The sequence below is a fragment of the Juglans regia genome, chromosome 11 (assembly GCF_001411555.2).
Source record: "Juglans regia cultivar Chandler chromosome 11, Walnut 2.0, whole genome shotgun sequence".
NCBI classification, from domain to species: Eukaryota; Viridiplantae; Streptophyta; class Magnoliopsida; order Fagales; family Juglandaceae; genus Juglans; species Juglans regia.
This window is the reverse complement of record NC_049911.1, coordinates 35,474,348-35,499,649: the sequence shown is the minus strand read 5'-3', so window position 1 is coordinate 35,499,649 and position 25,302 is coordinate 35,474,348. Positions and strand designations below refer to the sequence as shown.

Here is a 25,302-nt window from a genome sequence, read left to right as displayed (position 1 = left end):
TGATCTTCCTTACTTGCGGATCTTGTAGTTGTTCCTGGTAAGTTGCATTGGATTTATCTTTTGATTTATGTGCTTACTCTCTTGTTTTTTTTGCTGATTTGTCTTTTGAGGTATTTGTTCCTTTTAGACTTTTTTGTATTATGGCTGGTAGCTTTAGGTTTTTTAATGCATGAGTTTGGATTTTTTTGAAAAATTGTATTCTCAGGAATTTATGTTGTAATTACGGTTTTTCTTTGTTATAAGTGAGAATTTTTAATAAAATTTAGAGTACCGTTCACTTTCTTCTTTTTTTCTTTTTTTAATTTTAATTTTAATTTTTTTAATTCCGTACGAGTGTCTGTCTTGAGCGTAAAAATATCAGTTTGAGAAATGCGAGTGGAATAGAAATGCCAGCTCCTAACTTTAATCCAGTAAAATTACGGCATATTTTTTTTAGAAATATTCATACCGATCGATGTATTTATTGTATCTTCTCTTTGCCCACGGCCTCTCTCCTACAACCACACCTGTGCAGACTCGCCAGGAAGAAAGGGCATTGAAAGAGAAACCAAATCCTTTCCTTAACCTTCACGCCTCCATTAAAACACACACATCTCTCTCTCTCTCTCTCTCTCTCTCTCTCTCTCTCTCTCTGTTGTAAAACTTAAATCTCCCTCAGATTTTTCTCTCTCCACCTCTCACTTCTCATAAAAACTCTGCTTTTCTCTCTGTTTTTTATATATATATACGTGCACTTAAAAGCCTCAGTCCACACCCCCTGATTCTCTTCTCATTGACTCTTCTCCCAGAGTCGTTCGCAATTTGTTTACTTCACCTCTCTCCTCCTCTCTTTAAATTTCCCAATTCATCCCGCAGTATATTCTCAGGCTTTAGGGAGTGGGGAAAAAAACAGGGCAAGTAAAAAGAACAAAAAAACAGAGGATTCTTTAATTTTCTTTCCCTTTCTTCTCTCTCCCTCTCTCACTTTCTTGCGGTTCTCCTACATGGGTTCTTGCACAGAAAAAGAAGAACCAGCAAAGTGTGTGTGGGTTCATGGGCCCATCATCGTGGGGGCTGGACCATCTGGTCTAGCAGCCTCTGCTTGTCTCTCTGAACATGGAGTTCCTTCTGTGATTCTTGAGCGAAGCAACTGCATAGCTTCTCTTTGGCAGCACAAGACCTACGACCGTCTCAAACTGCACCTTCCCAAGCAGTTTTGCGCCCTCCCATTACTAGGTTTCCCTGAACATTTCCCCATGTACCCAACAAGGGATCAGTTCATCTCATACATGGAGTCTTATGCTGCACACTTCTCAATCCAGCCAAGGTTCAACCAGTCCGTCCAGAGCGCTGAGTTCGATTCCAGCTGTGGATTTTGGAGGGTTAGGACTCATGACTTGGAGTACATTTCCCGGTGGCTTATTGTGGCTACTGGCGAGAATGCCGAACCGGTGATACCCGAAATTGTTGGTATGGAGCGGTTTCGTGGTCCCATTGTTCATACAACAGCGTACAAATCTGGCTCTGATTTCGCAAACCAGAGGGTTTTGGTTGTTGGCTGTGGCAATTCTGGCATGGAAGTTAGCTTGGACCTCTGCAGACACAGCGCTGTACCTCATATGGTTGTGAGAAATACTGTAAGTTGGTTTATTTCTCTCCAAATCTCTTCTTTGATCTTGTTATGCATTTTTTTACACTTTTATCAAAATATAGGTTCATTTTTTTTTTTACGTTGTTTTAAGGGTTATTCATTCCATCTGGGTGAGTACGCTTCCTACTTACCATATAAAATAAATGGAAAATGAGGAAAAACATTCGATTTTTGCTTACTTTCGTCTGTAATCTCGGTGATACAGGTGCATGTTTTACCACGAGAAATGTTTGGCTTCTCAACGTTTGGAATAATAATGGCACTTCTCAGATGCTTTCCTCTAAAGATAGTAGACAGACTCCTCCTACTAGCAGCGAATTTCACCATCGGAAACACAGACCAGTTAGGCCTCCACCGGCCGAAAACCGGTCCAATTGAGCTAAAAAACGTTACCGGGAAGACCCCAGTCCTCGACGTGGGAGCATTATCTCAAATTAAATCCGGTAAAATAAAGGTAAAAATACCCATAAACACGGTTTCTTTGCCTCTCTCTGTGCATGTTATTTCTCTATACCTTCAGCTGATTCTCTTGGGGCATCAGGTGACGGAAGGGGTGAGGGAGATAACAAGAAATGGAGCCAAGTTTATGGATGGACAAGAAAAGGAGTTCGATTCTATAATCTTAGCAACTGGGTACAAGAGCAATGTGCCTACTTGGCTCAAGGTAAGCATGGCCTGTTGCACTCTTTTTAGTTTTACTTCTATCGTGTTATGAATCACCTATCCCTTTCGTTGGGCTCATGGACAGAGGGCAAAAACCTCCAAACCTCTTCTTTTCTCCATGCAGAAAGGAATAAAATCATTTTGGTTTGCTTGGTCATCCTATATACCCTTCTTTTTATTCCATTTTTCTAGGAAAAAAAATTAAAAGTATTGCTTTGTGGTATTTTGTGATGTGTGACTACTATCGTGAGATGTTGAGCTCTGCAGAGTTGCAATTTACAACAAAGATAGTCTTAGAAAGTGTCCCTTTTTAACTCTTACTTCTAGTAATTTGGAGAATAAGGATTCTTCATTCTGTTTTTAACATTTTAACAAAATATTTGTGGATGCCTTTGTGATATTAGTATATCTCATCTGACTATCTAATCGTAAATAGTAATTTTTATTTTTTTTCATTAACTTTTTTTATTTTTACGTTAAGTTTGTTAAGTCCTTTTTTATCAAAAGACCTTTAAAATTCTTGATTATTTGATGTGTAACTCTCTTATAGAATTTAATAAAAGATCATGTTTTACCAAAATGTCCTTAAGACGGCTTTGACCATTTGACGTGTAGCTCCGTTGTAGAATTTAATGAATGATCATATTTTACAAAAAAATCCTTAATAGTCCCGCAGCCGCAGTTAGATACTTTGCTGAAGTTTAGATTTTTTTTAATCTTAATTTTTTATCTCTCTTTAACTTTGTATTTTCTTTTTTCCAGAAAAAATAAGTTGCTGAATTTTTTATTTTTTTTATTTAAACCATTATGTCAAGTGCATCCCGAAACTAACGTACTCGGAGCCGTTTCCTAGTATCACATAAAAAGCAATATTATTTATTAGTGTCCTAGTCTTATATACACATGGATTTTGATAATTGTTAAATCTCGTTTGGATAGTGAAAATGTTTCATCTCAATTAATCACTATAATTTTTTTAAATTTTTACATAAAATATAATAGATAATTCAATTTTTTTAAATTACAAAACTATAATAATATTAAAAATAATATTTTATTCAACTTTTATCTCAAATAATTTAATCTCAACTTATTTCCAAACTGCAACTTAATTTCTTTAAATAAGTAATGTTTTGCCGATTTTTGTTTTGGAACTCAGGGCTGTGACTTCTTCACAAAAGACGGCATGCCCAAAACGCCGTTTCCCAACGGTTGGAAGGGAGAGAACGGATTGTATACGGTTGGCTTCACGAGAAGAGGTCTTCTTGGGACCGCCTCGGACGCCGTGAGAATTGCAAATGACGTTGCTGATCAGTGGAGGACAATCAAGGACTGTAGAACTTATTGTAATTCCCATATTATCCTACTGGAAAATCGTAACAAAAATTAACTTGTAGTTGTAGAAGAAGTAGATGACCTAGATCAGAGAAACATAAATTGGGTTGTTTTCGGGGGTTAGGGTTTTAAAATGGGATAAATTTTCTTCGCTTTTTCAGTACTTGTAAATTTGTCAATTTTGCTAGGGGGTGTAAAACTGTAAATCCCCTTATCTTGTCACGAGGTTTTGTTTGTTTGTATAAATGGAATCAAATCAATAGATTAATGCATTTTCGTTGCACAAGGAATAGTAAGGTTGTGTTTGAATGTTGAAGTGAGTTGAATTAAGTTGAGTTGAGATGATAAAATATTGTTAGAATATTATTTTTTAATATTATTATTATTTTGAGATTTGAAAAAATTGAATTGTTTATTATATTTTGTATTGGAATTTGAAAAAGTTGTAATGATGAATTGAGATGAGTTTGGTAACCAAACTCACCCTAAATGAAGAATTATATTTATAGTTATAAAATGTGTAAGTACCGTGTATTCATTTTTAAAAAAATGAGTAAATATAATATTTACATGAAAAAACTAATTTTTTATGTAGACTTTATTTTTTTTTTTCTAAAATGAGTGTGCGGTATTTGCACAATACATGACTATATTTAATATTACTCATAATGTTACTCATATTTTCTTTTACTATTATATTCTCATCATTCTATTATGTGTTATTAAATAATTATATATAATTTATTATATTTTATTTGTAAGTCTATCATTTAATGTCACATCAAGAGATGACGTTGATAAAAAAAAATGATAAATATATGATTTTTTTTTTTTAAAAATTTGCGTTGATGGGATCATAAATCACTTCATAATTCTCATAATTTAGTTCTTTGTAAGTCTCACATTGCTTAAATATGACTATTATATTACATTGACCTCTTATATAATGATTAGCCAAGAAGGTCAAGACAATCTAAAATATAACTCTAATGAGTTTAAGTTCTTTTAGTGTTTATAAATTTTAATTTATAATTTTAATTATATTATAATTCAAGTTCAAAAAAATATTTTTGAACTCAAAAATAATTTTTTAGACTCAATGGGTTGGCCTAGGAGGGGTGTGGGGTGGGATGTGGGTAACACCCCAACTCTATAGGTTAAAAACAAATGAAATACCTAACCTCGATGAGCTTTTCCAATTGTCTGGTTGTCTCTGAAGGATAATGATAGATTTACTATTTTTTACCATCTATTTACTATTTTTTTTATTTTTTATTAATTTTTTCTATTGAAGATGTTAAAAAAAAAAACTTATATAAAATAATAAAAAATAAAAATTTTAAATATACTATAAAACAATAAAAAAGTAGTAGGAGAAGCCTAATTATCCGTCTTCTAATACTATGTGCGAGCTAACTTTAAAAAACTACGACTGCGTACTCAACTACACGGGGAAAACAAGGAAAAAGATGCGAAAATAGTATACTATGGCACTATGCTCACGTCTTGGAAGTTCTTATTTTTCTGTATTTAATGGTGACGGGCAGCTAGGTAATTTTCCCTTCCCATCATTTGATCGTTTATTCGGTTATGCTGACATGTGCTGTCGGATGGTAGGTCACTTTTCATGGGCTTGATTGAATTGCTTGGGCGGGCAGACCCATGGATCTGATCAATCACTTCTTCTATGCTTTTTTTTTTTTGTTTTTTGTTCTCAAATGCCCAAAAAGGGTACAGTATATCGGTTGCCAATGTGATTTCTACAAGGGACTTGGGGAGTGTTACCCTATCTCTGTGGTCCATACTTCATATAGCCTTTAATTTTGTTTTTAACGTGGGAAGATACATAAATTATAATACATAATAAGTAGTTATTTAATTATGAATAGTAATTTTTGTTATTTTTTATTAATTTTTGTTATTTTTTCGTTAAGTTTGTTAAGTCATATTTTATCAAAAGACTATTAAAATTCTTGACTATTTAACGTGTAGTTCTCTCGTAGAATTTAATAAAAGATATTGATTTATCAAAATGTTCTTAACACCTTTGATCATTTGACGTGTAACTTCATTATAAAATTTACTGAAGATCATGTTTTATCAAAAGACCCTTAATATTCCCGCGGCGCATATGAATTGACGTATCTTTTTCATATCTTTTTTGTTTTGACAGTGTACTTATTTTTTTTTATTTTTTTTAGTTTTTTTAAAATAAAAAATTAATAATATTTTAGTAAATAGATAATCCAATATGAATGAAGATCAATACTCATACTTTGCTAAAGTTTAAATTTTTTTTAATCTTGATTTTTTATCTTTTTTTAATCTTGTATTTTATTTTCCCAAACAAATAAATTATTAATTTTTTTTATTTTTTTTATTTAAATCATTATGTCAAGTGCACATCAGAGCTAACACATTCGGACCGTTTTCCAGTATATAATAAATACAGCAAATTAAACAAGGTTTCTTATACAATTTGTTGGAGAATAATAATTATATATGTCAATGTCAAGTTGAATATAAATATTAGAGCTTTTGGTTCGATTTATAATTTGTCTATTCTTATATACGCAAGCTTATAATATAATGATGCAGTTCCAAGATGAAAAACATACGTACGTGAGACGAATATTGTGACGGATTAAGATAGTAAGCTCAAAATCATGGCGAAAGAGAAACATATATATATACAGCTCACGTAATTTGAAAGAACAGTAGTTCTGACTCCTCCAGACTACAGCGTCTTCCCCAGAAGGGTCAGGAATGCATGCGCAATAGCTTCGTTTTATTCAGAGGTTGGTGTAGGTCATCATGTACCTTTCTATTTCTACACCTGGTAATCCGTAATTCGATATATAGCTTGTTTACGACATGCAGCTAGTTTCAAATTCCATGCATTATCGACCAAAGCAAAACTGCACATGAGGAAAGGGGACGAGAGACTGGAAAAAAAACACGTCCGTGTCAAATGGAGTTTTATTTTCAAAAACTTTAGCACAATACAACGATTGAAGTTAAACTTTAAAGCATGATACTAGGTAAAACTAAAAAACTAGCCTTTTCTGCGCCTTATTTCTTCATGTTTATGAACGATTGGTTCCTTTGTCCCTGTCTTGAAATAGAAATTAGGACATGTGTCCTCCAAAGGCAAGCGATACCATGGGTATAAGCCTGCTCCTGCAAAGGAGTTTAACACACTTTCTTTTTTGCATTGATCGGAAAGCATGACGCACAGTGCATGCCAAGGTCCTATAGTAAGTAGCTAGCCTTTGATATCTCTCTCTCTCTCTCTGATAATTGAGACAATGATGGGGCTCTGACGCCCTCTCTTCCCATAGAGAGAAAAATGTACGAAAGCCTCAGAAACGGATTGACAGCTCTGTTTCAGTACTCTTGCACCTCTTCTTTCCCTCTCTCCCTGCTCTGCTAGGTGCTGATGCAAGCTTAAGCTTCTCTCTGGGATATAGAAATTATCGATATTCTCTTTCTTTCTTGATCTCTCTGTGCGTGTGCCGCCATAAGACAAGGAGTGGGGTGAATATGTAAGACTGAATACTCGTATATTGGTAGACTGTGGGGAGGGTGGGGAAAAAGGTCCAGTGGGTGAGTTAAAGAAGGGTTTTCTTAGGCATTGAATTCGAAATCCTCATCACACGCTTCCCAAGCACGCGTTTCGGTGTCACTTACGTCATCTTCTCTCTGTCTCTGTCTGTCTCTCTCTCTCTCCCTTCGCTGTCCCGCTGATCAGTCGAGTGACCCATATTTGCAGAGAGAGGACTGAGAGGCAGATTGCATGGTTTTATCGAAGAAGCTCAACAAACCTCTCTCTCTCTCTCTCTCTCTAACCGTTGATATAGATTCATCTCATCACTCTTTCCATGCACACCTGATGTCACCCCGGCCACACTGTCCAAAAACCGTGTGCGGTACGCAAATTTATTATCTTTTCAGCTTGAAACTATATAGATGACATATGGTTGTTTCTTTGTTTTTCTCCTCGTTAATTCTGATCCTTAGTTTGATTATCGTACTTTTGACCAACATTGTTCTAGATTTAATGTTGTGTTGTTTTGTTGATTCTAGTGTTGGAGTAGCTATCGAGGCCGTTCGTTGTTGGGGACGCGCTGAGGGAGGGATCAATCTTTGTGTGGGATTTACTCAGACTTCGATGCATATTGCAGGGGGCGTATCTATAGCAAGTATAGGTTGGCATGACATGGCATGCAATTGTACTGATCAGAGACTGATGGTTGTGCATGCATGCCAATGCCATCCCCCATGCAATCTCTCTCTCTCTCTCTCTCTCTCTCTTTTAATTACACACATGCACGCTGACAACATTGAAAATCTGCCATTTACTGTTGGGATTCTTGCTTTTGTTGTGTTTTTGTTTTTGTTTTTTTTTTTTCTTTTGTAGTGATGAGACGATGATGATGATATAAGAAAAAGGTCCCCGAGAGAATTCTCTTGGATTTGGGCCCACTTGGATCTCAGTGGCATGTTGCTTTTGCAGCAGCTTAGCTCGTGCTGACACATTGAGAAAGGTTACCATTATATATAGACTATATATAGGATGAGAGAGAGACCTCACAATGGTTACCCTTTCTCTTTCTCTTCCACATTTTCTGTTTGGATTTTTCACCCCCACACACTCTGTTAATCTGCTGCTATACTAATGTTCATAAGGGGCCAAAACACGACACAGTGGCTTGATTCTCTTAAATATACGAGAATATGGCTATGAAATAAATAACTTTATAGAGTCGGTCCGACGATGTTATGTTAATCTTAAGCAATTTCAAGCGAGGTATTGATATAATGTATTTGGAATTTTGGACACAACTATATCTATCTGATTTAACGAGGATGTTTGATGATGAATCAGCGTTGGTTTGAATCTACTCGAGTCAGAATTGGGTTTGACTGGCCCAACCCAGGATAACTCATTGGTGAGAACAAATATGGGCCGATAGAGAAAGCCCAACGTATTTTGGTATCCAGATGGCCCATCAATGTTTTGTCTACCAGTCTACCTTGTTGAAACCGTGGGTGCTTTTGTCGCTGAGCGGTGCTACTCAGCTAGCAGAGTAGCTGAGTAGCACCGCTTGTTTATACCGCTACTTACTTTTTATTTTATTTTTTTTCTTCACAGTTTTAATATATTTAATTATTTTTAAAAAATAAAAAAATATATTAATATATTTTAAATTACTTCCTTAATCATTAAATCTAAAAAAAACATGTTTTTTTTTTAGAGCGATACATTGTAGCGGTAATGACATACAAACTTTTCTCTTTGTTGGTTGGTTTAGGTCCCGTGAATTTAGAGTTTATTTTAATTCATCTCATCTTATTTTATCTAATTATTATAATTTTTTAAAATTTTCACATGAAATATAATAAATAATTTAATTTTTTCAAATCACAAAATAATAATAATATTATTAAAAAATAAAAATAATATTATAATAATATTTTATTCAATTTTTAACTTTCATCTCAACTCCCTATCCAAAAATCACTTTAGTCAAACATATCATCATTATCCGTCTAAATCGGCTTATTTGTTTTGGAGTTGAAATTACATTATTAAAAATATTGACTTAAATTCTACTTTTGTTTTGCGTGAAAATTTATTATTTTTTAATAATATATATTTTAATGGGTGCAATGATAAAATAAATTAAAAATCTTATAATATTTTACATAGAATTATAAAATTTTTTGTGGGTCCAATATTTTGTCGTTTAATGCATAACGTTTTGGAACCTTACAAATATATGTTGATCACAATCATCTCATTTAATATTGTCATCCATCACGTCACAATTGAGATTGAACATTTTGCGACTTGCAATTTGTAGTGTATAATTCGAAACTCTCCCATAAATTCCTCGAAATTAAGTTTAGGCCCCAATTTTTTTAGAATCTACCCATGACATTTTTCTTTTGAATAATCACACTTTTGATCTCTAAAATTCAACCATTTTAGTCGGTAAAACTATTTGGTTTGGTTATTAAATATCTTTTAACTCAATTCATCATTATAATTTTTTTAAATTTTAATATAAAATATAATAAATAATTTAATTTTTTTAAAATTTAAATTAATAATAATATTAAAAAATAATATTTTATCATCTCAATTCAACTTAACTCAAAGGTAAAGTCTTCTCGTCGACACTTTGAATGGTCAAAATAGTAATTTCGTGGTTGATAAGCGAGGGAAGGGCTACCAACCAATTATTAACGTTAGGTCACGGTCCAAGGACAGGGCAAAACCGAGATTCTCTTGACCAAAACGAAAAGGGATCGATTCATAAATATAGAAAAAGAAGGGGTGTTTTTTCATTAGATTTTCAATTTTATTGTTTCGTTATCTAGGCTAGACATTTTTTTTTTCTCCAATCAAGTACTTTTTTTCCATATTACATTAACAGAATGTAGGGCACAACAACTCAATTAAATAAACATTATTTTTAAATAATTTATAATCAAAATATATAGTGATGATAATCATAAGAAACAATAAAAATATAAACGAAATAATACACCACCTTTTGCAGAGATCGTGAGTAAAGGGTACTGAATTATTTTATTTGAAAAGATTTTCGAAAATTAAGGAATAAACTCAAGAATAAAATAATAAAAGTGCTGCTGCTCGGGCTCTTACAAATACATTAAAATAAAATTATTCCGAATAATAATACAGAATTCAGCTAGTCAGCTTAGACCAAAATGGGTTGGTTTGATGCTTACAATATTTTTAAATATTTATGAATAGTAATGAAATAGTCTAAGTTAAGATATTTTATTGAATTTTAGAAAACAAGAGAGAAAAAATTAAATTCAAATATTATAAAATTAAAAATTTGTATGAATCAAATTTTTGTTTTAAAATTTAAAAACTTTGTATTGTTTTTTATGTATTATTTGAGAGTTTAAAAAATTATAATAATTAAATAATAATTAGACGAAAAAATTGATGATTTGAAATTGAAAGCATTGTGTTTAAGTGATGTTTGAAAAAAAAATATGTAAAAAAACTTAAAAATATATAAGAATACTTAAAAAAATATATTTGTTTTCCAAAAATCCCTCTGAGTTTTGATGCCAAATTACACAACTTTGATGCTGTGTTTAAATGTTGAAGTGAGTTGAGTTGAGATGATAAAATATTGTTAGAATATTATTTTTTAATATTATTATTATTTTGAGATTTGAAAAAGTTGAATTGTTTATTATATTTTATATTGAGATTTGAAAAAATTGTAATGATGAGTTGAGATGAGTTTGATAACCAAACTCACCCTGACTGTAGAACAATACTAGTCTTTCCGCTAGGGCTCTGATCCGATATTTTTTAATTTATTTTGTGATTAATAAAATATTTTTTAATGATATTGTAAATTTTTTTATTTTTTAAAAATATTTAAAATATATATATAAAAAAAATATAAAATACAATAGATCAGGAGCTCCCAGCGTAGCTGTAGTGTTACTCTTGGCCATAATACTTGGTAGTACTTTATGGCTTCGTTTGGTTCTCCAAATACTCTCAACTCATCTCAACTCATTATTACAATTTTTTCAAATCTCAATATAAAATATAATAAACAATTCAATTTTTTTAAATCTTAAAATAATAATAATATTAAAAAATAATATTCTAAAAATATTTTATCATCTCAACTCAACTTAACTCAACTCACTTTAACATCCAAACACAACCTATGCACAAACGGATTTCTGTAATTGAAGTAAAAAGTTGTAGATGCACCGAATGTCTCAGACGGAAAATTTGACTGATTTGAGGGCTGATTTGGTAATTTCGGTTGAAGCATTATGGTACCTGCAACAGTAACTCAATCCACCAAAGGGATATGAGAAAAATCTTCCAGAAAAAGATAAAATAAAAGGTTTATAAACAAAAAAGCTGTTTTTTTTTTTTTTGGGGGGAGGGGTTAGTTGCAGTTGTAGGTATATCTATCCATTTTTCACTTTCTCTATTTATTCATTGAATTTAGTATAATATTAATGTTTTGACGTATTATATTAGATTATCATCTACGTTCCTATTCGCTACAATTTGAGGCTGTTCTTCCGTTCATTCACATTGATTATCTCCCTCTTGTCTCTGTACCGTCTCTTGCTTTCTTTAACAGGTTTTCATGTTTAGTGACAAGAATTTGCTTTTCTGGGCTTGATTATAGTCAGAGGTAGAGGGAAGCAGAAGCGGGTGTTTCTACCAAAAATCCTTACTATCGCCTGCTTGTGTGAACTCTTAAATTCAGCACCATGTCCCAGACGAACTGGGAAGCGGATAAAATGTAAGTGCTTTTTCCTTCCTGCATATTGTTCTCCTCTCGTTATTTATGGGTATCTTTCTCCTCTCGTTCAATGCCCTTGTCGTGTCAAATCCTGTTTGATCTGGGCTCCGTGGTACTGGGATTTTCTGAGTTCTGAGTTCTGAGTGTGAATTTTTAGATTCGTTCTTTATTCCATGTATACTATGTATTTGTAAGTGGGGGTAATTTAGGGTTTTTTTCCCCTACTTTCTAAGGTAGTTGAGTTTATTTAGTAGTTCTTTCATATGTATATTTTTATATATTATTTTAACTCTTGGCTTGGGGTTCGTCTCTGAATTTTTGTTGTAACATTACTGTTTTCTATTGGCTTCCTATCATCTCTCTATTGACAGTAAACTTGGGGTTAATTTTTATTTTAGATATTGTCATTCATAAAGTTTTAATTTTTTTTTTTTTTCCCAAATACGCATGATTGATACAATATGTTCTTCCCACTGCTAAATAACAGGTTAGATGTGTATATCCACGATTATCTAGTGAAGAGGGACTTAAAGGCTTCTGCACAGGCTTTTCAAGCTGAAGGGAAAGTATCGTCTGATCCCGTCGGTATGTATAGTCAGGAGGAGTCATGTGCATACACACAGACATTTTTCAGTTCTGAGACATTTTTCTTTCTTTTATACATTTTGATCTCTTTAAGTTTTTGGAAAATGGATTTACAGCTATTGATGCCCCGGGGGGGTTTCTATTTGAGTGGTGGTCAGTATTCTGGGACATATTTATTGCTAGGACCAATGAAAAGCACTCTGAGCCGGCCGCATCTTACATTGAGGTTGGTTAAAGAATATTTTATTATCATTTTTGGATATGCTCTTTTAGGTTTTGTTTTTGACGAAGAGAGTGCTGCTGAGGAAATGTGGTAACCATTCTGTGTGATGAGAGTAGAATGAAACTTGCTGTTCAAACACCATTAGAACACTTTTTCCACGTATATGCAAACTGTTTCATCTTAAGGCGCTGATGCTTTCATGAAAAGCATGGATTTTGAGCTTCTTGAATAGAATTAACAAGATTCTCTTTTTTACATGTAGATTAGTTTTTTTACTCAACAAAGTTACTCAAATTCTTTTAAAGAATATTGCTTATTGATGGTATCCTAGATATTTTTTTGGTGTCGGAAATTGGAATCCTGGATATCAGTTGATACTTGATATTGTGATTCAGTAGTTCTAAATTTGTTGTTTTATTCCTGCTACTCGTGTGTTTATTGCAGTAATAGTTACTAGTATGGGATTTCTGCTATTAATCACTTCACTTTTGTCTCTCAGCTGCTAGAAAGTGAGACTAACCGCTTCTGTTCCTGTGTCTGCTTTTGGCATTTTTTTGACATTGCATCTCCAATGACAGTTGTTGCTAGATTATTTTTTCTTGCATTTGTCCTTGATTGTGACAAGAATTGAGAATCAAAATGATGGATACTTAGCATGCTAAGAAGCCCAACAAGGGTACCTTTTGAGATGTGGTTTCTCCTTCTTCTTGCTTGGTTTTTATTTTCTTTTCCTAACTACGGCAATAGTTACTTCTCTCCCTCATCTCTCTTCACAAACCTGTGCTAGGTATGTCCTTGCTCAAGCATCATTTGCTCTTTAATGTTTGAGTAAAGAATAGTCACTTAACTCCTCTATGCTGTTCTGTCAAACATACGTACAGGTTATGATAAATTCCTTGATCGTGTCTCTTCTTTGCTTTTCTTTTGATTTGTCAATTGTTATGCGGTGGAAATTGGTCTTTTAAGATTTGGTTGTGGGTTTGAAGCTTCATTAGTTATCTTCAGAGACGTCGTCACACAACTACCCATTGATACACATCTTGTTGCTTAGTCTCTAGCCTTGTGTATGAATTGTGCCTACTTACCCCTAGTGGGAATCTGTACCAGTACAAGCACATTTGTCTATATTATTCTCCTAAGGTCAATCTTTACTAGTGTACCAGGGTGGCTGTGGTGCAAAACAGGCAACATGCCTAGGCTAGTTGATGGCTTTCGGAGTTTGGTCAAAGTGGAACTTTGTGTTCTGTTGTACTTATTAAATTGGTGGACTTCACATTTGCCTGTATGGGTACAATGGTGTTTGTTGAAGTTCTTCGACAATTAGAAAGTATAAAAGGGAAAAAAAAGTTTGAAAGAAGGTGCTATGTGGAAACTCATGGACTTATTAAATTGCAGACGCAGTTGTTTAAAGCAAGGGAGCAACAACAGCATCAACAACAACAGCAGCAACCGCAGCAACCCCAACAACCCCAGCATCAACAACAGCAGCAGCAGCAGCATCATATGCAGATGCAACAGCTCCTGTTGCAGAGGCACGCTCAGCAGCAGCAGCAGCAGCAACAACAGCAGCAGCAGCAGCAGCCACAACAGCAGCAGCAGCCACCAACGCCGCAACAGCAGCGAAGAGATGGGGCTCACCTTATTAATGGCAGTACAAATGGCCTTGTTGGAAATGACCCTCTTATGCGACAGAACCCGGGAACTGCAAATGCCTTGGCAACAAAGATGTACGAGGAAAAATTAAAACTGCCTCTTCAGAGGGATTCTCTGGATGATGCAGCAATAAAGGTTGGTGGACTATTTAGTCTTCTGGATAGCCTGATTATTATTGTATTCAAGTCTTTAACCGTCTTAGGAAATCGTTACAGCAAAGATTTGGGGACAATGTGAGCCAGCTTTTGGATCCAAATCATGCCTCGATATTGAAGTCAGCTGCAGCAACTGGCCAGCCTTCAGGGTACTTTTCTCCAAGATTTACATCCTAAAGTTTGGTTTATTGTTCATGTGGCCCTCCTTTCTCATTCCCTAAGAAATTTCAACCCATTAGCCGTCCCTCTCTAAACTAAATGCACTCCCTCCCATTCCTCTATTAACACCCACATCACCCATTCCCAAAACATTGTGATTTCTAGTGTCCATCCCTGTGGCCCCCACTGGTCTTCTTTGGCCTCCACGTCAAGAAATAGCAAGATTGAAGTTTTCATAAAAATTTCTCAAATCATTGAGATAAGTTATGCTGGGGTTTGTGAAGTGGTCGGGCCCATTGAAAATATTTTTTGACCAGAAAGTTTTGTGAGATTTTTTTGCGAAATTTGTTCTGGTCTTTGTGTTTTTGTTGTCTAATTGAGTCAAATGATTAGATTGGAATTTTTTGAGGGATGGAAAATTTTGAAGATGTCTGCATTGAAAGTGAAAAGAAATGAGTAATGATACACTTACAACTCGTTTATTATTCTTAGGATAATTATGTAAGTTGAAAGATTCAAATAAAGTAAACTTATTTTTGATAAGGTGGCACAATCACAATGGTTGGTTGTAAAAAAAAGTGTAAAATAATTTTAGGTCTATTAATATTCATGAAAAAAACTAAAAACTCCCAAATTTTTTTGCTGCCAAACGTGGCCTAATCAGAAGAGTTGTTGAGAAACCATTGTATTAAGGAAAATCCTAAAGGCACACGTTAGCTCTTGGAGAATGCTAACTTGTGCCTAGCGCATTCTCTCTTTGGAGGCTGGATCTTATAATACTCCTTAAGGCTCTTGTAGCTTTTTCAAGGAGGGCTATGAATTGTATTCCTATGAACAAAATGCCGTCTTTAAGACATGTTGACTGGATTGCTGCATGACCCTAGACTGTCAGGCGCATTAATGCTAGATGGGCTGGTTGTGGACTCACCATTGGAGTAGCATTTGGTGGTGTTAAGAGGAGAGAGTGGAGTGAGGGTGGTCTGCCGGAGATTGCAAGGTTTGGAGGTTGGGGGTGTGGTGTTTGAGAAGAGAGGAACAAGGGAAGATTTTTGTTTGTGAGAGAGAGGAGAGATGGGTTGAAGGAAAAGAAAAAGGAATGGAAAGGTTTGATGCTTAATGTCCCAAGCTTTGATGGAACCAGATGTATGGGCTATGTTGACAATAAAACCAAAATTTATGGTGTAATTTCTCAAATTAGAAGCTCAGAGATCATATTGATTACAACACCAAAAGTAGAGGGATTAAAATGTAATTTGTCCCTAGAAATGTACTTGATAGCCTTTGGGTACAGTCGGAAATGAAATCAAGTGATTTCTGCATAAAATTTTAATTGATCTTGTATTTGTCTGAATGTGCAAGAACTTTAGACTATACAAAAACAATGCTTGAGATGGATATTGGATCTTTGATAAAGATTACTTTGTCTTTTGGCAGTGAAGTGTGAATATATGTTTGCACCTTCAATTTCTATGGTTAATTTGAGGGAATCATTCCCTATCCATCTTATGTTTAAATAATAAGGACATAACATCTTATTCCTGTTCCCGTTAGCAGCATTATTTAGTGCATTTAATTATTCTTAATTTCAGGCAACTGTTGCATGGCACAGCTGGTGGGATGTCTCCACAAGTTCAAGCTCGCAATCAGCAACTACCAGGGTCCATGCCGGTATGGTATTTTCATGCAAGTGACCTCATTATTTTTCATTTTACTTATTCTTTGTGTTGTTCTGACTTAATGCGGAATCAGGATATCAAGAGTGAGATTAATCCGGTTTTAAATCCCAGAGCTGCAGGTCCTGAAGGATCATTGATAGGAATTCCTGGTATTCTTTGCCTGATTTCTTTATCTTCTTTAAGTTAAATGTCACATTCTTTTGAATTTTGTTGGAAATAATTTTGTGTGCATGTCCTATGTACTGCACTATGCCTTTTGAATTCTTCAATTCTCGAATACTTATAAAATTTGAATTATGATTGGAATACTTGTGACACGATTAAACATGAATCCTTCTGTGTTCGTTCCTTTTAATTAACAAGCCCGGTTGACTGAATAGCTTCTGGAAATTAACAGTCACAACATCTTACGAGATTTTTAATTGTAATTGCATTAAGATCCTTATATCTAATACTTAAATTCCTGTTGTTTCAGGGTCAAATCAAGGTAGTAATAATTTGACTCTAAAAGGATGGCCCCTAACAGTAAGTTTGTTTGGTTTTTTTTTTATAATTGTTTTAAAGAGTGGATTTTCCTTTTTGTCCCCTTCCCACTCCTCCTTTTGGCAATTATTTATCCCTCTGTATCGAGTTCGTGAGTTCTTTTTGGTTTGAAATATCTGTTCTTTACATTTATTATTTTTTCTGGGATTTTATTGCAGTTATGATCATCGTATTATTGTTGTTTTATCATCGTCATCATCATTTTTATTTTTATTGCTGCTGTTGCCGTTATTGTTGTTATTTAGCAACAGTTTAATGTTTTTGCTTATTTGTTAGGGACTTGATCAGCTTCGCACTGGGCTTCTTCAGCAACAAAAGCCTTTTATGCAGGCACCTCAGCCCTTTCACCAACTTCAGATGTTGTCACCACATCAGCAACAGCTAATGCTTGCACAGCAAAACTTGACATCACCATCTGCAAGTGATGAAAATAGAAGACTAAGAATGCTTTTGAATAATCGAAACATTGGTCTTGGGAAGGATGGCCTTACAAACTCTGTTGGTGATGTGGTTCCGAACGTTGGATCACCTCTTCAATCTGGTGGTCCTCTTTTGGGTCGTGGAGATGCGGAGATGCTAATTAAGGTTCTCCTTTTCACTGTCAATTACCCTTCATCTGTAGTTAGATGTTTTCCTACAACTTTTTTCGGCATATTTTTTTCCCACATTAGTTGCCTACCATGGTTGTTCTGTGTCCATCCCCTCCCCTTGAGTGGGGGCTTAAGATGTTACTAAAGAGTTTTTATTTCTGTAGTTAAAAATGGCTCAGTTTCAGCTGCAACAGAACAATAATCCACAACAGCATGCTCTTTCAAATCAGCAATCTCAGAGCTCAAATCACAGTCTTCACCAACAAGATAAAATGGGAGGTGCTGGCAGTGGGACTGTGGATGGTAGCATGTCGAATTCCTTTCGAGGAAATGATCAGGTCAGTCCTTACATCAACTCTAGCAATATATGCTTGAGATATGTTTTGCTCTTGATACCATCTTCTGGTGTGCCATGATCGTGTAAATTGCACATTGTCTTGTGCTCGTATCAACATCTTTTTGGATTGGATTTGAAATCCTTCTTGTTCATGTGTACAACACGACTTGATTAGCAAAAATCGCAGTCATGCGAATAATTTATGTTCCATGATGTGGTAAGGCCCTAGTGGAGCCATCTGGGCTCTCTTGTGGGACATATCTGTACAAGTTGATCACAGCCATCCGTTCTACATTATCTAACTGGGGTTTTAGCAATAGGAATCATGTTTTTTTTAACTTGTTAGGTATTAACGTTTCTTTTTTTTTAAACCTTTGTGCCCAACTCTCTCTGAGGGTTGCATTTGACATGTATAAGCTGTATGAATTATAAGCACTACTATTTTGAAAAGTAGGTAGAGAAGAATTTGTTCCCATCGCATGTAATGCCTGTCCTATACGGTCATGTGTTTTTCTAAAGGAAAACCCTATGCTTACCGCTGGTAGCTCCCGCTGGGGGCTACTGCTGGTTTTTATTTTTATTTTTACTTAATGATTAAGTAAGTGTTTTTTAATAATGTTGTGAATTTTTTTTTAAAAAAATTAAGTGTTAAAAAAATACATATAAAGAAAAAGCAAAAAAAAAAAAAAAAAAAACAAGTAAAATCAACTAGCGGGAGCCCCAGTGGTGGCTGTAGAGCCACCCTTTTATAAATTCTCTCCCCTAAGATTTCAGGTTTTTGAAGCCATTTCCATTCACCCATGCTAGTTATTATTAAGATTGTGGTTGAAATCTCATGTGATGAAACTAAAACAGTGGTTGAGAGGGTTGAATTAGAATTGGTCAATTATGTTATTGAATCCTGGGATGTGGTAAAATATAATTGTGTTTTTCTTTGGGGAGGGGATATTTCTGAGTTTTAATATAAATATGCTCTGTAAAGTTTGGGAGGTTCCTAACATTTTTCCTGAATTTGTTTTAAGGCTTCTAAAAACCAGACTGGGAGAAAGAGAAAACAGCCAGTGTCATCTTCTGGTCCTGCCAATAGCTCAGGAACTGCTAACACAGCAGGGCCCTCTCCAAGTTCAGCACCCTCAACTCCTTCAACGCATACACCTGGAGATGTGATATCGATGCCTGCTTTGCCTCACAGTGGTAGTTCTTCCAAGCCATTGATGATGTTTGGTGCTGATACTACTGGCACCCTTACGTCACCATCAAATCAATTGGTGAGTGTACTTGTTGTGATCTTCTATTGAGGAACTCAAAAACTCCTTGCATTGTATTCTCATTGGCATTCCATTTTGGCAGTGGGATGATAAGGATCTTGAATTGCAGGCTGACATTGATCGTTTTGTAGAGGATGAGGATAATGTCGAATCATTTTTATCCCATGATGATACCGACCCTAGGGATGCTGTGGGTCGTGGTATGGACGTAAGCAAAGGTGCGGTCGTGATGTATATTTTTTGATCAAGAGTTTATGATTAGCTTGTGTTGTTTGTCTTGTTTATGTACCATATTTTTCTTAATTGTGACTCAACTGTTTGCAAATTATTTAATTCATGGGTCAAGTTTAATTCTGGCCCTAGAAAATGATCATAGTAGGACAAAATGGTACTTACAGTGCTGCGAGTAACAAACTTTCATGGGAGTAGGAGCTTAAGATTAGTGATGAAACATGTTGTTAGCCGAACCCATCCACCTGTAGGTGGTGGCAGTGGGTGAAATTTGGATTTTAATCTGAATTTGGGCTGTTTTTACCATGATTTACTTTCATTTTTCTTTAGGGTTCACATTTTCAGAAGTAAATTCTGTTCGAGCAAGCACAAGCAAAGTCATCTGCTGCCACTTCTCATCAGATGGGAAATTGCTTGCCAGCGGTGGCCACGATAAGAAGGTGAGTGCAAGAGTTTCAACAAATATTTTGTGATGTATTGAGCAACGATTATCTAAAATAATCAAATATGTGCTGTGGCTGCTCTGTGTTAGAAAACTTATTTCCTGAATGTTAAATTGAGCACACCTGATTCCAATAAAAAGATGATTTTTTTTTTTCTCTGCTGTTTCTAGATAAGAGCAACTGTAATTGTTTGCTTGATGATCATGTGACACAGGCTGTACTGTGGCACGCGGATTCTTTAAAGCCAAAAACCTCACTTGAAGAGCATTCTTCTTTTATTACTGATGTCCGGTTCAGTCCAAGCATGCCACGTCTTGCAACGTCTTCATTTGACAAAACTGTCAGGGTTTGGGATGCCGACAATGTTAGTTGAACCTTTTTTTCCTGATCCATAATAGTATTTGAATTCATACTTCATTTCTCTTGTATTGATCTTTATACATTTGACTATGTCATTTGCCTTACATTTTTCCCATGTTCTTCTGTTTAATCGTGCATAATAATGACAATTATTGAATTACATGTTATTTTTCCTTGTATCTTCAGGATGGATGTTTGGTTAAAGAAAATAAAATTAGATGTGCATAAGTTCCAGTTTTGTCTCCCTTGGCTATTAATGCCTGGCCAGGTTTTCTCTGCAAAAGAAAAAGAATAAAGAAAGAAAAAGAAAAAAGAGCATTAGCTGACTGCTGAGAATGCAGATTAGTGTGGGTTTGGATCTGGGGGTTTTAAAATCATATTAATGCAATTAGCAGCATGAAGGTAGAAAACTGCGCCTTTATAACTTATGAACCTAGAATATGGAAACATAATGGTGTGACATCGAAGGGCGACATGGAATAAAAGGACATGAACTTGGGTTGCTGCTTATGAAACTGTGGGTTCTTTGTTGCTGCTTGCTCTACTTTTCTTCCATAATAATTGTGTAGTTGTTTGCAACATGAAAGCTGGTTCTATAAGACACTAGAAGACAATGGGAAATTCACGACAAGGGAAACTCACTATAAATTGGTAGTATCAATTGATACTTATATGATGCAGGCTGATGATCTTTTGAGAAATTCTGGTCCACTATCTACATTTTTTTATTGGCACTGGGTGTCCAGCAAAGAGTTTCCCGTAAATGCACCTGGGGTAATTCAATGGGAAAATCCCCCAGTTCCAATGGCCTCTAGAGATTGTTTGCACCTAAGGATACGAACCTTAGACCTTGAAGGGAGCATACCACCAAGACCAAGGCTTTTACCACTCGAGCCAACCCCTAGGGGTTACATACTTACATTCACTATCTACATGAGGGGCTATTGATTTACTTCAATACAAGCTATTTAACTACTTATTAATATATATATGCTACCTTAATTGTTGAAATATTCCAAATGCTGCTTTTGAAAAGGTAATGAATTTTCACATTTCAAATTTCTGAAAGCAATTTAAGATAAGACTGGTGATAAATATAGTGGTATTGGCTTGTGGATATGCCTATTTTTGGTGAAGAGGTGGATCATAATTAAATTCGGATGATAGTCACCTTGAATCCACTAGCATGTAAAGGTATACAATTTCGGTTCCTGCTAACAAGATATTGGTGGATAGTTAGCTCTCTTGGTGGTTTGGTGTTGGTCATGTTTGTGGAAAACTCGTGCTTAGTCTCAATTTACTTCTTAAATAATAAGTTAATATCTAGCAAAATAGATTTCATGGGCTGTGCTTCAAGAATGAAAGCATATCATATTTCAGATCATTTATCTTGCCAATGTTTGCTAACTGCCTGCTATTTTAGTTTTCTTTGTTGGGTGTTATGGTGGTCAAAATTTACTAAGAACTTGCATTTTATATCTTCACAGTATGATGCCTTAATGAACCTGATATATTTGTGACTATTTATGTCTTATATGCAGCCTGGTTATTCACTTCGTACATTTACGGGGCATTCTGCCGCTGTTAAGTCACTTGACTTCCACCCAAATAAAGATGACCTCTTTTGCTCTTGTGATGAAGATGGTGAGATACGATACTGGAGTATTAACAATGGAAGCTGTGCGAGGGTGTCCAAGGTAGAGTTTTATGTACTATTGGCTCAATAAACTTTAGTTCAAATGGCACCTCCTTTGCCATGGGAATATGGTAGAGATTGAGGTTGTGGGTTCAAGACCCACTGGGTGAGTGTGTAACTTTTTTTTTTTATCAGTATAAAATAATTTTTATTATATTCATATAATATATATGTATATATTATTGGTCTCGAGAAAGACCAATTAGGGTTAATCACCGTGATACCCCATATGATAAGGATAAGGGTAGGTGGTGTATTAGATCCCATATTGCTTAGGAAATAGAAGTTCTTGCTCTTTATAATATTACAATGAGGCTCTAATTGTATCATTGACTATCCTTTTGGAGAATAGGCTATGTGGTTTTGACCTTTCATTGGGGCATTACAAATGGTATCAAAGCTTATCCCAACTAGAAATGTGGGACTTGAGTCATGCTACTTATGATGGATTGGCCTGATGAGGACGTTGGAAATTTAAGGGAGGGAGATTGTGATACCCTATATAATAAGGATAAGGGTTGGTGGTGTACTGGATCTCACGTTACTTGGGAATGAGAAGTTATTGCTCTTTATAATGTTCTAATGGGGCTCCAATTGTACCATTGATTAGTCTTTTTGGAGTATAGGCTATGTGGTTTGGGCCTTTCACTGGAGTGTTACAATCACGCAATAGTGAATCTAGTGTCTCCTGATGGACATGTGTAACTTACCAATTTAATAAGAATATTCTTATGATGCAGGCCTATGTTTGTATGATTGGTGTTGGGTAGTGGTGGTTTCCACATACTTATTGGTTTTGTGAATGGAGAGAATATTAATACTTTATTACATATAATAGGGTGGTACGACGCAAATGAGATTTCAACCCCGCCTTGGAAGGTACCTTGCTGCAGCTGCAGAGAATGTTGTATCTATACTGGACGTGGAGACACAAGCATGTCGGCACTCATTAAAGGTTCATTTAACTTCTTTTATTATTGTTGAGTTAGACCAAGGATGAATTCTGTAAGCAGAGGCGAAGTAATATGCTGCAGAATAGATGGAAAGCCCTGCTTGATCCTGCAAATACTTCTACTCTTTTTCATGCAGGATGGTTACTGATTGGAGTTTGTCTCTTAAAATCTTCACTTTGAGTCTCTCATGCTAAAAATCCCATGATACATAAAATATCGCTTCTGTATGTTATCTTAATCTATTTGATATGTAGATTAATTTTGTATAAACTTAATAATATTGATTTTTTTTTTGTTGGTAAACAAGATTTTTATTGATTAGAGAATCTAGCAAACTACAAAAGAGAAAAAGATGTTAGTATATGGATACATATATGGTACCTGATTCTAATGAAATCAATCTAAATAAGTAATAAAAACCTCATGTAAAAACCTAGTAATATGTGAAAATTCATTATGAGACCCATGGCCACACGTACAGCCCATATCTAGAAATTTAACATAGCAAAAAAGCCCCCATCTTCTAGAATTAAATGAAACTAAATCATTTTGTAAGCCCCTTCTACTTTTCTTTCTCTTTCTTTTTAATAATCTACTTTCTTGGATTCTTAGGCAAGCCAGTTTTGTTTCACTGAGAATTGGGATGCTTGTTAAAGGAGGAAAATTTATGCGATTGCGGCAAGCATCTCTGTTGTTGTTGGTGACTCTAATTGATTTTTTGTTCTTTCACAAGTTTTTGAACACTTTTTTGGAATTTTCGGTCTTTTAAGATTATATTCTTTTGGCTCCTGCATTCTACTTCCTAAAATGTGGCATGGCTAACCTTCTTCCCCTGATTGTGGATCTGTAATTGCAGGGACATACTAAGCAGATCCATTCTGTGTGCTGGAACCCTTCTGGTGAGTTCTTAGCATCTGTCAGCAAGGACTCTGTCAGAGTTTGGAACCTTGGATCAGGGAGCGAAGGAGAATGTGTACATGAGCTCAGCTGTAATGGCAATATATTCCATTCCTGTGTTTTCCATCCTACATATCCTTCATTGCTGGTCATTGGTTGCTATCAGGCAAGCATCTGCTTTTTTTCTTTGTATCAGTTTGTTTTCTATGATTAATAGCTCCTTAGGAGGTTGGCAATATAGATTTTTATGACGACTTTTTTTCTTTCTTGAATTGTCACATCGCTATATTTTGCATGTATAAGTTGAAATTGGCCTTCAAACTTCTTGGGTTGGCATATATAATTGTATGGGTATACTTTCTCCAACCCAGTTTAATCTTGAAGCTGAGGTGCGCATAAAAGTCTTTGGAGCTTCCCATTTGTAAATTTTTCTCGAGAGGAATATGGGGCTTCAAGTATTGGGATCATATAAGTTGCAAACTTAATTAATTTTTCTCTTATTTTGGTGGTGTAACTTTGTGGAAAACAAAATGATCTGGTGATTTTACAAAGGCGGCCTCTTCTGTGAAAAGAACTAATAATAATAGTAATAATGTGGCTGGAAATGGGGGTTCTGACTGACACTGCCTTATTTTCTATTCTTATTACCTGATATTCACGGTCTGGTTCAATTCAATACAACTACACGGGATGATCACATTCCTTACTGCTGCAGTCTTTGGAGCTTTGGAACATGACTGAGAATAAGACGATGACGCTGTCGGCTCATGAAGGACTTATTGCTACATTGGCAGTGTCGACTGTGACGGGTTTGGTTGCTTCAGGTAGTCATGATAAATTTGTTAAGCTGTGGAAGTGAAGTAACTGCACGAGATTAATTTTTCTTTCCTTTGGCTGGCTGTGGATCAGATGCTTGTAGTAGTTTGTCTGTCAATCTTGGTTGCTGCTGCGCTTGATCTAGCTCACATATTTATTTTTCCTTGTGGATCACTTGAGCTCGCTCCTTCTAAGTTCTCTTACTTACCCCAGAAACTAACCTTTTGCAGTATTGTTGTTGTTAAGTTGTATTTGTTGTCTTAAATTGGAGATTTGTTTAATGCTCTGTCTTGACTGGCTTTCTTCTGGACTACTGCTCTGCTTGTAACATGTTGTATGTACTCTTATTAAGAAAAGCAGAAACATTCTGTACTACAGTACTCTCTCTATCAACAATATGATACTTCCACTTCCAGTTTGGAACATCTAACCTCTTAACCATTAGTGTTTTTTTTTTTTTTTTTTCCATTTAGAAAAATTAGCTCAGGGCCGAATGAGAATATTCGTACAAGGTACTCTTCTTGGGCCCGAGGTTTGAGCCCAAGCCTAACATGGACCAAATTATTTCGACTAGTTGGGCTTAAGGCGCTAGGTTTGGGCTAACTGGAAAGCGGGGGATCTTGGTTAGACCTTTGTGATTATTGGAAGGATATTTCGGGCACTTATCAATCACAACTTGTATTTATGGACCCTTTCTTTGCCCTTTGTTTCGGGTCGTAGTTAGTACGGTGACGGAGCTACTCGTACTCGTATTTT

The 25,302-nt window shown here is 35.2% G+C and overlaps 2 protein-coding genes across 4 annotated transcripts; both read left to right on the top strand.

Annotated features, from left to right (window-relative positions):
- The first annotated feature begins 710 nt into the window (after positions 1-710).
- On the top strand, positions 711-3,855 carry LOC109001759 (probable indole-3-pyruvate monooxygenase YUCCA4). The gene is made up of 4 exons (XM_018979153.2): positions 711-1,616; positions 1,836-2,084; positions 2,172-2,294; positions 3,453-3,855. The coding sequence occupies exons 1-4, from the start codon at positions 984-986 to the stop codon at positions 3,681-3,683; spliced, it is 1,236 nt and encodes a 411-aa protein (XP_018834698.2). The 5' UTR covers positions 711-983; the 3' UTR covers positions 3,684-3,855.
- Positions 3,856-11,559: 7,704 nt separating this feature from the next.
- On the top strand, positions 11,560-24,971 carry LOC109001794 (transcriptional corepressor LEUNIG-like). 3 transcript variants are annotated; one of them, XM_018979220.2, is made up of 19 exons: positions 11,560-11,611; positions 11,797-11,961; positions 12,449-12,546; positions 12,663-12,772; positions 14,165-14,557; positions 14,638-14,726; positions 16,326-16,404; positions 16,486-16,561; positions 16,888-16,937; positions 17,232-17,540; positions 17,710-17,883; positions 18,905-19,150; positions 19,233-19,368; positions 19,712-19,821; positions 20,039-20,188; positions 21,726-21,881; positions 22,719-22,835; positions 23,690-23,896; positions 24,446-24,971. In XM_018979220.2, exons 2-19 carry the CDS (start codon positions 11,930-11,932, stop codon positions 24,587-24,589), a joined length of 2,676 nt encoding a protein of 891 aa, XP_018834765.1. In that variant the 5' UTR covers positions 11,560-11,611; positions 11,797-11,929; the 3' UTR covers positions 24,590-24,971. The 3 variants fall into 3 exon arrangements, with proteins under 3 accessions (XP_018834765.1, XP_018834766.1, XP_018834764.1); XM_018979221.2 differs by lacking the exon at positions 11,560-11,611 and having other exon boundaries at positions 11,680-11,961; positions 19,260-19,368; XM_018979219.2 differs by lacking the exon at positions 11,560-11,611 and having other exon boundaries at positions 11,680-11,961.
- The last annotated feature ends 331 nt before the right edge of the window (positions 24,972-25,302 follow it).